Source organism: Sardina pilchardus, chromosome 2 (genome assembly GCF_963854185.1).
Source record: "Sardina pilchardus chromosome 2, fSarPil1.1, whole genome shotgun sequence".
Taxonomy (NCBI): domain Eukaryota; kingdom Metazoa; phylum Chordata; class Actinopteri; order Clupeiformes; family Clupeidae; genus Sardina; species Sardina pilchardus.
In genome coordinates, this window is record NC_084995.1 from 20837947 (window position 1) to 20850576 (window position 12630).

A 12630-nucleotide genomic window follows, 5' to 3' on the forward strand; every position below is an offset into this window, starting at 1 on the left:
CAGTTCCAGACTTTCTCATTGAACTGTTTAGCTAAATTAAAGGCACCCACAGGAATAATTTTTGATTTATCATCCACAAAACGCCACTCCAATCCACACTAATTCTCCAAATAGTGTTGCCACATATTGTTGTTATACATTTTACTGTACGTTCTCTCATATATGTGTTTGTTTTCTTAGAGGCTTACTTCTTACACAAGTTATACAGGACAACAGAGGGGGAGATGATGGTCTACGTCTACTTTTCTTTTACCCTGTTTGCAGTGGATACACAAATTTAGTCATGAAGGCTGCACATTGACATTGAGTTGATGTCAGTGTATTTGTTTTGAAGTGTTAATGTTGTATTTCTGTGGCCAGTGCAAACAGTTGTATGATGTGAATAGTTAGGTCAGACAAATTTGTACTGACATGAAATAGAACACAATTGAAATACTTTCCGCTGTACTTAATCTGAATACGAGGCAACTGAGACCAGGGTCTTAGTGCCAGCTGTGCACTCAAGACTTCCTGTAGATTAGAAGAAAACGGCACAGTGGTCCCTTATATCCTGTGGTTGGATACACAGTCATTTGATGATTTATATCATGGTGGGAAACAGTGTATGCCTCTCTTAATAAGACAAAACTCGCGCTGTACCTTCAGACGGATTAAAATATTTTAAGATTACTCCTTTTTCTTTTTAGAAATTACACAGTATGTCAATGTAGCAATGTGGCAGTTTCTTAAAGCATCTTGGATTTAACAATGTGTTGAATTATGATTCCATGTTTATGCAGACACACTCACAGCTTGTGGTGATTAAACAGTTACCAGAAGTTCACTCTATCATTGGGACTGTTTGCCTGTCCTCTGCAAGTAATTTGTCAGGAAGTAGAGATTTAAAAAAAAAAAAATTGCAGGAAATGTGATGGACTTGTCTTCATGTTAATCTCAGGAACAAAAAAATGTTGTTAGTAAACAGTATGTGTCTAGATATGTATCTTTTCCCCTGTATTGCTCCTTGACTTAAGAGTGCTTAACCAGCTTGGGGTGGTGAGGAAATGTTGCCATGCAATACCATGCAGCTTGATTTTAGATTTGTGTGTTGGTGAGGCTGTGTGAGATCATGAATAGGACTTTTAGCAAAATGGAGGGGGTAGGTCATTTAGCAGAATGCTTTCCGAAACATATATAATCAGCTTGGAGATCACGTAAAAGCAGTTCACTGTGTGTTATAGTCAGTTACCAACACTATGTGTTAAATACAGCTGGCGATTTGATGCCATTCTATTTGTAAGATCAAAGGAATGTACTGTACATTCTAATTCTAGTCAACCACACCGCCTGCAGCACAACTCATGGTTCAAGGACATATTAAACAAGTGAAGACAAGACCCTTTGGAGTTTTCAGGTTCAACACTGCATTTATGTATAGACTTAACATTCACAACATTCACGTTCATTAGTATGGATAAAGAAATTGAATTTGTTACGTAAGTAACAGAGCTACCGAATGTATGAATTAAGATATACAGGACTGTGGACCCCATACACCTAATTTAGAGTAGCACAAAGAGAAAGGCAAAAGGTTTAAGTCCGTAATGATCAAATGTCTAGCCTGCACAGTGAACTAACACAACACAACTTACATCTATATTATTATATCACAATATAACCCCTCACCACCTCACAGAGTCTTAACATCTGAGTACACTACCATGTCATCTGAGCACTGCACCAACTTTTCTGTTTCAGTTTCTCTGGTGAACTCGATCTGTAAAGACCACATAATGGGGAGATTTTATTTGCATTATTCTGAGTTTCTAATAACCTCAATACCTAAACTCACTTATAAACTAACAAACATAAAACAAATTCATATAAATAATTAATAAATCATACATGACATAATTAAATATACAGATTAGGGCTGTCAAATCAACTGATTAATTTCGATTAATTAATTTTAGGAAAATTAACTGATTAAAAAAAACAACGCAGATTAATCAATTGTGACCTTTGACCTCTAAGGTAAATCAATGCAAAGAAACAGTGTTGACATTGAGGCCCCGAGGCACTTTTGAATTTATTTCCTCAGCATATTAGGTTATATTATAGATTGTTATAGCCATTATTTGAACAGTGAAAGTAATAATAAAACAGTTTTTGAACTTTAATGTCACTAATGCTGATTATTCAATGATTCATTTGAACTGAGATATTTAAAATGCTTTAACAGCAAAGATTCTTTATGCGATTAATTTAGATTAATTAATCACAGAGTATGCAATTAATTAAATTTTTTCATCGATTGACAGCCCTAATACAGATATATCTAACTCCCTCTTGCAGCTATCAACTTACTTGCACATTGGATTTTAAAGCATTTCCTGGAATGTTGACATCAACATAGTTTATTTCCTCAACACTGTGGTCAGCTAAGAAATATAGGAAGATGTATACAAGTTATTTCTTTGTTTGCATTGTCATAGGTCTAGATATATCCATAACTCATATAATATATGCCATTTGTATGTTTATTTTGTGTATGAGATGTTTTCACTTGCCTTCAAACTTAATTACGGAGAGTCTCTTGTGTATACAATATAATACCATCATGAGGAGGCCAACCAACAGAATTATGCATAGCCCTCCAAGTACTTGTAGGAATGTAGAACCTGTGGCAATGTCTAAAGCTGCAAAAGAGCGAAAGAGCTTGGGTACTATGGACACCTTAGGATGCCAGCTTCAGCTTATATTTACTGAAGTCATTACCATTATCAAGATGTCATTACCTCAAGATAATGAAACATTTGTTTATAGCATCATATTTGATTCAATATCTCAATCTTATCTTTGACTTGGTCAATTTGAAGTCAAGTCAATGCTCTGTGATATTTCAAAATTTCCAATGTCAATATTCTCTCTGAGGCAAGCATCTTGAGAAATGTGATGCAATAATTGGTGTAAACTGCTCCAGCTCCTCAGTCCACACAGGCCATTTAATTGGAAAACATTAGTCTCTTCCCAGAAAAGTATAATTACGTCATTAACTCAGCCATCACGTTTCACTATCTGAAGATAAATACATATGTTCTTGAGATCTAAAGATTTATTAAAATAACTAAATAGAATGAAAATGTGTTTTATATTTAAATGTGAATTGACACCAGCTTCCATGGGCTACGGTGGGCTATGTCAAATTGTATTTAGATGTTCTAATATGAATAGCTTCTTGACTTACCTTGGACACAGACCTCAGAAATGTTGAGTTGGATTGTTATATTGCTGACTGGATTAGAAGCCAAACAAGAGTAGGTGCCATTATCTTCCTGTTTGGTCATCAGAGTGACAGCAGGGTCCGTCTTGTTATCTGAACCACTGGATTTGTTCAGCAGCTCATTCCCTTTGTACCAAGACAGGCTCACCTCACTGCCATTCTTCACATAGCAGTCCACTGCACACTGAGAGGAGTTTTGAGAAATTCCCCTTCTGAAGGTGGGAGACCTTACTGGAGCTAACAGAGATACAAGATGTCTAATTGTTGTAACTGTATTTATAAAAGTATACAGCAATTACTATTCAACATTAAAAAAAAAATAGTCGGGGATAGCTGTAACATAACCCAAGGTTAGATACTCACGGTACACAGAGACGTCGAACTCCCAAGTGGATATGACTCCTTTTTTTAAGACTTGCAGTTTATATATGCCTGCATCAGCAGAGTTAACAGCCTTGATAGTGAGCGCTCCAGTCTGATTGTCCAGCTGCAGTCTGCCTTTAAATGAGTCTGTATCATTTTTGAAGACGTCTCCCTTTGTGTCTGGACTGTCCACTATCATTTTTTCCCCAAAAAGCCATGTGATCCTCTCCTGGTTTCCAGTGTCCTCTGGCCGCAGAGTAACAGTGTCTCCTTCCTTTCTTCTTACCGTATGCTGAACAGCACCTTTCACACCTGGAGGCACTTCAACATAACATAATCACTTTAGTATTAGTTTATATGCAAAACATACACATTCACCAACTATATACTACATACTCAAAAGACACATCTCCATTCCTCCCATCTCTTGTTTGTGTGTATCTTTATCTGATAAACATTTTGACAAAATTAATTATATTGTGAGCTGTTAATTGACTGTAGCAAATTAGGACATTGGTTTTCTACAAAACCTTGTTTGTTCAAAGGAATGTTTAAAATGTACTCACCCTGAACGACGAAAAGAAAAAAGAAGAATACAGTTATCTGCATTATAACTGATAATGTCACAAATCATTATCAAAAAAAATGTATTTAGTTAATTAATTAGCTTTTCAACACAAACAATGTGGAAAAACTGAGGAGGGGACAACATCCACCAAGAGGACTTTGTCATGTCACCCAGTCTCTCAGCACAGGCTGAGTATAGCCTAAGGCTAGACTTGCTGATGTCACGTGTTGGTCATCATCTTATTTGGGTTCTCGATGGACCTCTTCATAATTAAACACTCGCTCTGGTCAGCTAACATGCCTTTAAATAAATAGCAGCATAGTGCGTTGAAAGAGTGTTAAAGATGCAAGTGCAGATGAAGATATGCACTAATGCAATTAGCCAGTCTCACACTTCATTCCTGATGTTATCTAATGATCAGTCTCATTTAAACAGACGTGTATTACAGATCTCCACATAGTATGGTCAACTGTTTATCATTTCAACTCAAGCTATTTTTATGTGCGACTAGCATAAATCATTATACGGTTAAGACTGAATAACGTCTACACTTTGCCCAACTTAATACTATTGACTTACAGACAGCAAAAGGCATTTCCACCAATTACCTCAAATGTCTAATTTCTGTGTGTTTATATGTATTCTTTCCGAGAGTATGCTGTAAGTACTAAATGTGGTATAATAGCTCCCCCTTGTGGTTACAAGAATGCCCCTGCTTCCGAGGCAGAGACAAATAGGGATACATTTTTGCAGATTGTTTACACTGTAAAAATGAAATTGTTTAGTCCAAAGCGTCAAAACAGAAACCTCTTGTAACTATACCTTAAAAACACATTTTCTGCAGGGGGCACTTTGCTTGCAATTCTGCACACCTATTCAAAAACACAACTAACACAACAAATTGTTTCTTAGACACATTCAAAAATGATATGTCTTATCAGCATTGGGAAAACACTTCTATTCATGCAGAACACACACACATACCTGAAAACATTTACTCAGAAAACTGAACACCAATCAGTTTGAGCATTGGCACTACAAAAAGACCTCAGCCATTGTGTATCTGCTTATTAATTGCATTGCATGTAAATGCAATGTACTGTTATCACTGTTCTTCTTATTATTGTTCTTCCGACCAAAATCAACGATCAAAGGCTCTAAAACCACTGAACCGTTTGACGTCATTCAAGCACTCCTTGTCTTTAGGTTAGATTGTCTTTAGCTGTTGATAACGTTACCGAGAGCAAACCGGTTAGGCTACTGTAACGATATAAACAAATCAAGTAAGGAGTAGCCTAACAGAGGGGTATACTACGAATCTCGATTAGTGGGTTAGCGAGGTATGTTGCGCTCAAAGCCAGGGTATGCTGTCATACGAAAGTGGGCTGGCAGACTGTGTTGACACTGAAGTCGACCAGTTCCTGAAACAAAATGCATTTGGTCACTGCTGGACGGTTGACCTGATGATCTCTGGAGTGAATACAAGCTGCCTTTGGGACACTGGGTTTGAGGTCACCACCATCAAAGAGTCTCACTTTAGAGAACACTTTGGGGAGGAACAGCTAAAGTCCACCCATTTGGTGGAGCCTATGGACTGAACATGCCGGTCCTTGGTTGTCTTGAAGCAGATGTTGAGTGTTTTGGAACCACTCTTTAGTGGCGGTGCATCTTCATACTGAGAGACACCCATCTGGATGTTGTAAAGATGTAAAAATGGGCTCCCTGGCATTATGGGGATGAACATCATCAAAGATCTAGTGACGTCTCTGCTGGTTGTGGATGCAATGAGGATGAAAAGGCTGCTCCACCAGAGGCAAGTGTCCGTCGTGTGTTGGCTAGGGTCAAGAATGAGGTGGAATTCTTGGATTCAGATGGCAAAATTGGGTTTGTCAAGGTGGCTGGCAGAGAAGTGATCACCATCCCACCACACAGTAAGAAGGTGATTGAAGGCTGGTGCCTCCAACAGTGGAATGCCATTCCTGGTGGAAGCCACTCCAAAGATCAGCATCCAGAAGGGGCTTCTGGTTGCCAACATACTCGGAAAGGCAGCAGGTGGAAAAGTCCCTGTCGGGGTTATGAATACCTGTGAGAAGGCCATAAAACTAATATCCAGGGCCAGGGTAGCTGTGGTGTCCAAGTCACAGAGGATCTGTCCAAAAGAAGTGGTGGGGTTTGATGAAATGGATGGGGTATTGCATGTTGAACAGTGTTCAGGCTACCGAAGATGGACACCAATGTATGCCTCTTCCAGTACAGGTAGCTGCAGGAGAGCTTAACTCGGCACAGCATGTAAAGCTTAGTGCACTGTTGAAAAGCTATGGGGATGTCTTCTCAAGCCACGACAATGACTATGGCTACACAACTACAGTGACACATGACATAACATATAAACTGGTGGCACCCACCCGATCAAAAGTTCAAGCGACATGTACAGGACATAGTGGGGCAAAGAGAGTAGCAGCCCCTGGGCATCGCCAGTGGTCATTGTGCGAAAAAAAGACGGGAGTGTGCGCTTTTGCTGTGACTACTGAAAGCTGAACATGGTCATGTGCAAAGATGCATACCCACTTCCACGGATAGAGGAGGCGCTTCATGCACTGGGCAAGGCACAGCTGTTCCCCACTTTGGACCTGACATGGGTTACTTTCAAGTGGCTATGGGTGACCAGGATAGAGAGAAGACAGCTGTCTTTACCCCGTTTGGTGTCTATTCTTAAAGCATCAAAAAAATTATAGGATGAAAAATATTGTTTTCTGTAATTCTGGGGGGGATCCAAGGACAGTCATAATTAATGTGCTTAACTACCTAGGAAGTACCTCACAACATTGCTGTAAAATTCAGTGACAGATTCAAGGGAAATTATAACTAACATGCTAACTAACAAGGGTACATCAGACTTGCTATAATATTCACAATAAAATGAATTACTATTGAATGATTGTATTCCTGTATGTATTAGGCCAGGGGTTCTTAACCTTTTCAACCTTGAGGCCCAATTTGTTATAGTAGAAAGTGGCCCGGGGCCCATTTAATATTCATCATTCACATCCAAAAAGCGCACGTTTTTGTATTTATTGGTAGACATTTCACAAGTGCAATTTCATTACGTTACGTTAACGGTATTTGTTTTTAGACATGGCTGGATTCACTTAATGGTAGCTTTCTGGCGATGAACTTCTGGCCATCCATTCATTCTAACACGTTGGGCAAGTCTCCCCTTTAGTGAAATGTGTAGTGTCAGAATCCCAGCAGTTTTGTAAGGATTCTTGTGAGTGCATAGGTATAACGACAATGTGCTAACGTAGTAGTACATATCCTCGATACGGATATACCCACAAGGTGAATGGCAGAGGTGGAAAACTCCAGCTTCAGAAAGTAAAAGTCCAATCATGTATTGGTTCTACCTGTGCATTTAACAGGTGATCTCATCAATTAGCTGCTTGACCTGGCTGAAGAGTTGTGTTAAATAGAATCAGCTGGTTTGAGTGAGTGGTTGGCACAGATATGTGGTAAGACTTTTACTTTCTGAAGCTGGACTTTTCCACCTCTGATGAATGGAATTAAGTCTCATGCATTACATATCTCTGATGTCTTCATTTGATAATCTACCCAGTACCGCGGCCCTTGCGGCCAACAGGTGCAACACTGAACATGTCTTGCGGCCCTCTGGTTAAGAATCACCGTAAGTCTGGGCCGCGGCCCTGTGGTTAAGAATCACTGTATTAGGCTAAATGGCAGTTCCATCATTTATTCAATTTAATACCAAAATATGACATGATTTAGAGTCAGTTATTATGCGGCGAAAAGGAACATAATCTGACCTTAAAGGTCACTTTGCAAATGGTATTTTGTTCTCTGAAGGGACCTGAACTATTTTTTTTTCATCTTTTTGATGGTCAAAGCTGATTCCTGCATGAGAAAAGCTTTAATTTGATACCATACATGATGGGTTTATATGTTAATGTATATTCAGACGACTTTCTATGATAAAAAAGGGGTGTGGCAGATGATGTCATTTTAAAGAAAATGCTCAAGGGTGCCGGAGCGGCACCCATCAGATTCTGAAAGGACACCCCCTAAATTATCAATTTATGCAAAAAAATTGCATTAGTACCTTATGTCACACTTATGCCCAAATTCCACAAAGTTCTACCTGACTATACCTGTTGCTGCATCATCGTTGATTGGCGTTGTTTGAGTATTCCATGCCTACTTTTAACCTGCATTAGTGTAGATATGAAGGCTGAGCTATCCTACCAGTCGTTTCACTACTAAAGTGTCAGCTCTTGCAACTCGTTTGAAGTTGGCAACTTCATTTCAGTCTTTTCAAATTCTAATAAATGAAGAGTTATTTTCCAAAATAGCCTACAGTATATCCACAATTTTGATGCATTTTCATAAATCACTTTTTAAATGTGACTTTCCAAGTAATTTCAGTGGAATTGTAATTGGGTTATTGTTATTTATCTATTCGTCTGTGTAGCCTAGTTGTCTTTTTAACTATAGGCCTAGGCCTAATACAATGATGTCAGTAACCTTTTTGCATTTACATGCAATGGTAATTCCTTCCATGGAATTACATTTTCTAGTTAAGACTACCTGCTCTGAAGATGCAAAGCTGCATTGTTTCTGTAAGGATGTTCTGTTGTTAAGAATTCAATTGCAAGTTCATATTGGTTTACCCTTTACAACATTATTGGAAGATCAGACCTTATCTGACAAAAGATTTCACACAATGTCTTGTACAGGCCATGGTTACAGTATCTCGGAAACACTTTACTTGACGGGTTCGTTCATAACACATTCATAACTGCTGTCATGAACTGCACATGAAGCATTCATGACTGTTTCATGAAACATGACTCAACATTCATACTAATACGTTCATGAATGTGGAAGACAAAACGTCAAAAACTTCAAAATAAAAGTCCAACAATCACAACGCATTGCTGTCTTTTTTGTTTTAGCCAACCTGATCATGCCACATCTTGTCCAGGAGAATTTAGTTTTTTGTTTGTCTGTTTTTTTATGATAGTAACCTCTGAAGAATGCATAATTGTCTTCACCAATGACTGTATATATAGATAGCCTATATAAAACAGGAATGTTCAACCATTCAGAGGTCCACAGATGGTCAGTAGTTCACTTCAAGGTATGATGAATACTTCAAAACTCGTTAAGTAAAGTGACATTTGAAGTAGACTTCATAAAATATTTATGAGATGTTTACAAACGCTGGAGAGGATTCATAATACCCTGTATATGGATTACTAGATTGTTGGATTTTGACAAGTTTTTGTCGTTTTGTCTTCCACATTCATGAAAGTGTTGGTATGAATGTTGAGTCATGTTTCATGAATCAGTCATGAATGCTTCATGTGCAGTTCATGACAGCTGTTATGAATGTGTTATGAATGAACCCGTCAAGTAAAGTGTTACCGTTATCTCTAAGCTGGATTAATGTAAGTCATTGTTAGCTGGCCTGCTTGTGTAAGATTGTTACAACTGATTCAGAACGCTGCAGCACGCCTGGTCTTCAATCAGCCAAAGAGGACATGTAACTCCTCTCTTAGTAACTCTGCACTGGCTCCCTATTGTGGCCAGAATTAAATTGAAATCTCTCACTTTGGCCTATAGGACACTGACTGGATCTGCTCCCTGCTATGTTAATTCAATGATCAAGATGTATATCCTCAACCAACCACTGAGGTCTTCTGATGAGCGTCTGTTGTGTCAACCAGCCTTAAACACAAGGGAAAAATTCAAGACTCTTTTCCTCAGTGGTTCCTTGTTGGTGGAAAGAGTTGTCCAGTGCTCTCCGTTCCTGTAATACTGTAGTACTGCTGGGTTTGACTATTGTGTTGTTGTTGTTTGTGTGTCGCTTTGGGCAAAAACATCTGCTAACCTAACCATAACCATAACAAGAAACGGCCTGTCACATAATTCATAGTTTACCGGCCTCTTATTTTACCCCTGCATGGGATCACATCAATTCCATGACTGACTGTAACTACATCAAGTTGTGTGTGGATAACATTGTTCCTACCAGGACAGGGCGGTCTTCCAACAAGCTGGATAACCAGTGAGTAAAGGAGACAGAAAGAAAAGGGCCCTCAGAGATATAGAGAGCTAGCCTACTGAGGAGTGTGCAGGAGCTGGAAGGAAAACAGCAAATAGACAAACCGAAGTATTGTAAACTTTGAAAGTGTACAGAGAGGCTAACAAGACCTGTCTATAAGAAAATGTAATGGCTTCCTGGTCCACTAAGATCAAATCAGTTTACACATTCGATCTTGCAGCGCTGCACAGATCTGGCACAATAGAATCATACAATATAGCATGCCTTACATTTAGCCATGGTACAGTAAATCAATCTGTCTGTCTCATAGACTGTATATACAGTCTATGGTCTGTCTGTCTGTAATCTTAGGGCAGGGCACCAACTGACTTTGCATACAACTCAAACAAACGCCAACAACCACCAACAATTGGATTAGTGTGTATATGCATCATCAGTCTGTTGGATGGAGTTTTTCCGAGTTTGACACATCAAGTTGTCAGTCTTTTTAATTAGTCTACTGCAGGGCTATTCAATTAGTTTGTAATAGGGGCCAGTTCATGAAAAGTATCACAACTGAGGGGCCGGAGAAATATCGTTTGAAATATGAGTAATCACGTACAAATGTAGATAATAAACTACAACAGCACCAATATGTGTGTTCAAATGTTGCATTTTGTAAATGCATAATATCTTTTTTTTTGTGTGGTTATTTTGTTGTATTTGTGTTTTGGGAATATTTCTGCCACGGGCCCAGACTACCACAGTGGTAGGCCAGCATTGGGAAGGTGACACTGGATCTATATTGCTAATATGTTGCATTTTGTAAAAGCATAATATTGTTTTTTGGTGGTTATTTTGTTGTATTTGTGTTTTGGGAATATTTCTGCCACAGGCCCAGACTACCACAGTGGTAGGCCAACATTGGGAAGGTGACACTGGATCTATATTGCTAATATGTTACATTTTGTAAAAACATAACATCGTTTTTTGGTGTATTTTGCTGTATTTGTGTTTTGGGAATATTTCTACCACAGGCCCAGACTACCACAGTGGTAGGCATTGGGAAGGTGACACCAGGGCTCTCAAGTTTAGAAGTTTGCAAGGAGTGAGACTTTGTTTCTCAGGGGGGAGGGGGCGTGGCATTGGCACAGTGCCACGCCCCCTCCCCCCTTATCGAAGTACATGAAAGTCTTACGTCTGCTTGAACTACTTGTGGCGCCACGCCCCCTCCCCCCTGATCAACAGACCCACCCTCCCCATGTCCCATCGATCCAGCTTCATGAGAGCACAAATTCCATTATTTCAAACCAGAGCCATATAGATACAAACTGTACATGTATCTATATGGCTCTGTTTCAAACACACTGTTTTATTCATTCTAGAACCCTATAGTAAATAATGATAAATAATAACATAAATTCTAATAATAATAGTAGGAGCTGGTGGTGCCTACTGTTATACTGTAAATGGCCATTGTGTTGTCCATTCATTTTTAAAGGTGCACCTGTATGTGGCAGCTCCACTTAAGGCCCTCTTTCTAGGGACAACTGTGACCTCCACATGTTCTGTCACACTTTGTTCTTCCACCTCTACTGTCTCCTCCTCTCTCACTTCCACTGTCTCCTCTTCATTCACCTCTGCCATCTCCTCCTCTCTCACTTCCTCTTCTGCATCCACTAACTCATCTACTTAGTCTATTGAGCGTTTTATGTGTTATGGTTTGTATAATATGGGCTATTGTTTTTGTTTGCCTATAATTAGTCCACTGATTGAATGTGACATTGTTGTTTTTGTTTTTGCTATTCTCCTTCAATTTAGCATTACCATGTCATAGTTATTTTTATTATATAACTGATTGGTTGACTTATTGTTTAATTGCTATTATCCTATTCATTGTTTATTTCTCATTAGGTTATTGCTTAAAATTATATTGTTTTATACAGTTATTATAGTGCATGGAAATGCACTATATTGTTCTTCCTAGGTTTCTTATTACAGTGCATGAAAATGCACTGTACTGTTCTTCCTAGTCTTCTTCAACTTCTTATTATTACAGTGCATGAAAATGCACTGTACTGTTATTCCAAGTCTTCTTATTACAGTGCATGAAAATGCACTGTACTGTTCTTCCTAGGCTTCTTATTATTACAGTGCATGAAAATGCACTGTACTGTTCTTCCTATTCTTCTTATTATAGTGCATGAAAATGCACTATATTGTTCTTCCTAGGTTTCTTATTATTACAGTGCATGAAAATGCACTGTACTGTTCTTCCTCGGTCTTCTTCTTCTTCTTCTTATTATTATTCTTCTTCTAACGCAGCCAATTCAGCTTCAACCGTTTAACGTAGAAACTTCATTCAAACGTTGTTGCGTA

At 38.7% G+C, this 12630-nt stretch overlaps 1 protein-coding gene across 1 annotated transcript; it reads right to left on the bottom strand.

Moving 5' to 3' along the window:
* Positions 1-1445: 1445 nt before the first annotated feature.
* LOC134101430 (CD48 antigen-like) lies at positions 1446-4351 on the bottom strand. Its single transcript, XM_062555095.1, has 6 exons — positions 4192-4351; positions 3626-3946; positions 3227-3499; positions 2550-2678; positions 2347-2420; positions 1446-1756 (listed from the first exon to the last, which is right to left on the bottom strand). Exons 1-6 carry the CDS (start codon positions 4232-4234, stop codon positions 1670-1672), a joined length of 927 nt encoding a protein of 308 aa, XP_062411079.1. The 5' UTR covers positions 4235-4351; the 3' UTR covers positions 1446-1669.
* Between the last annotated feature and the right edge of the window lie 8279 nt (positions 4352-12630).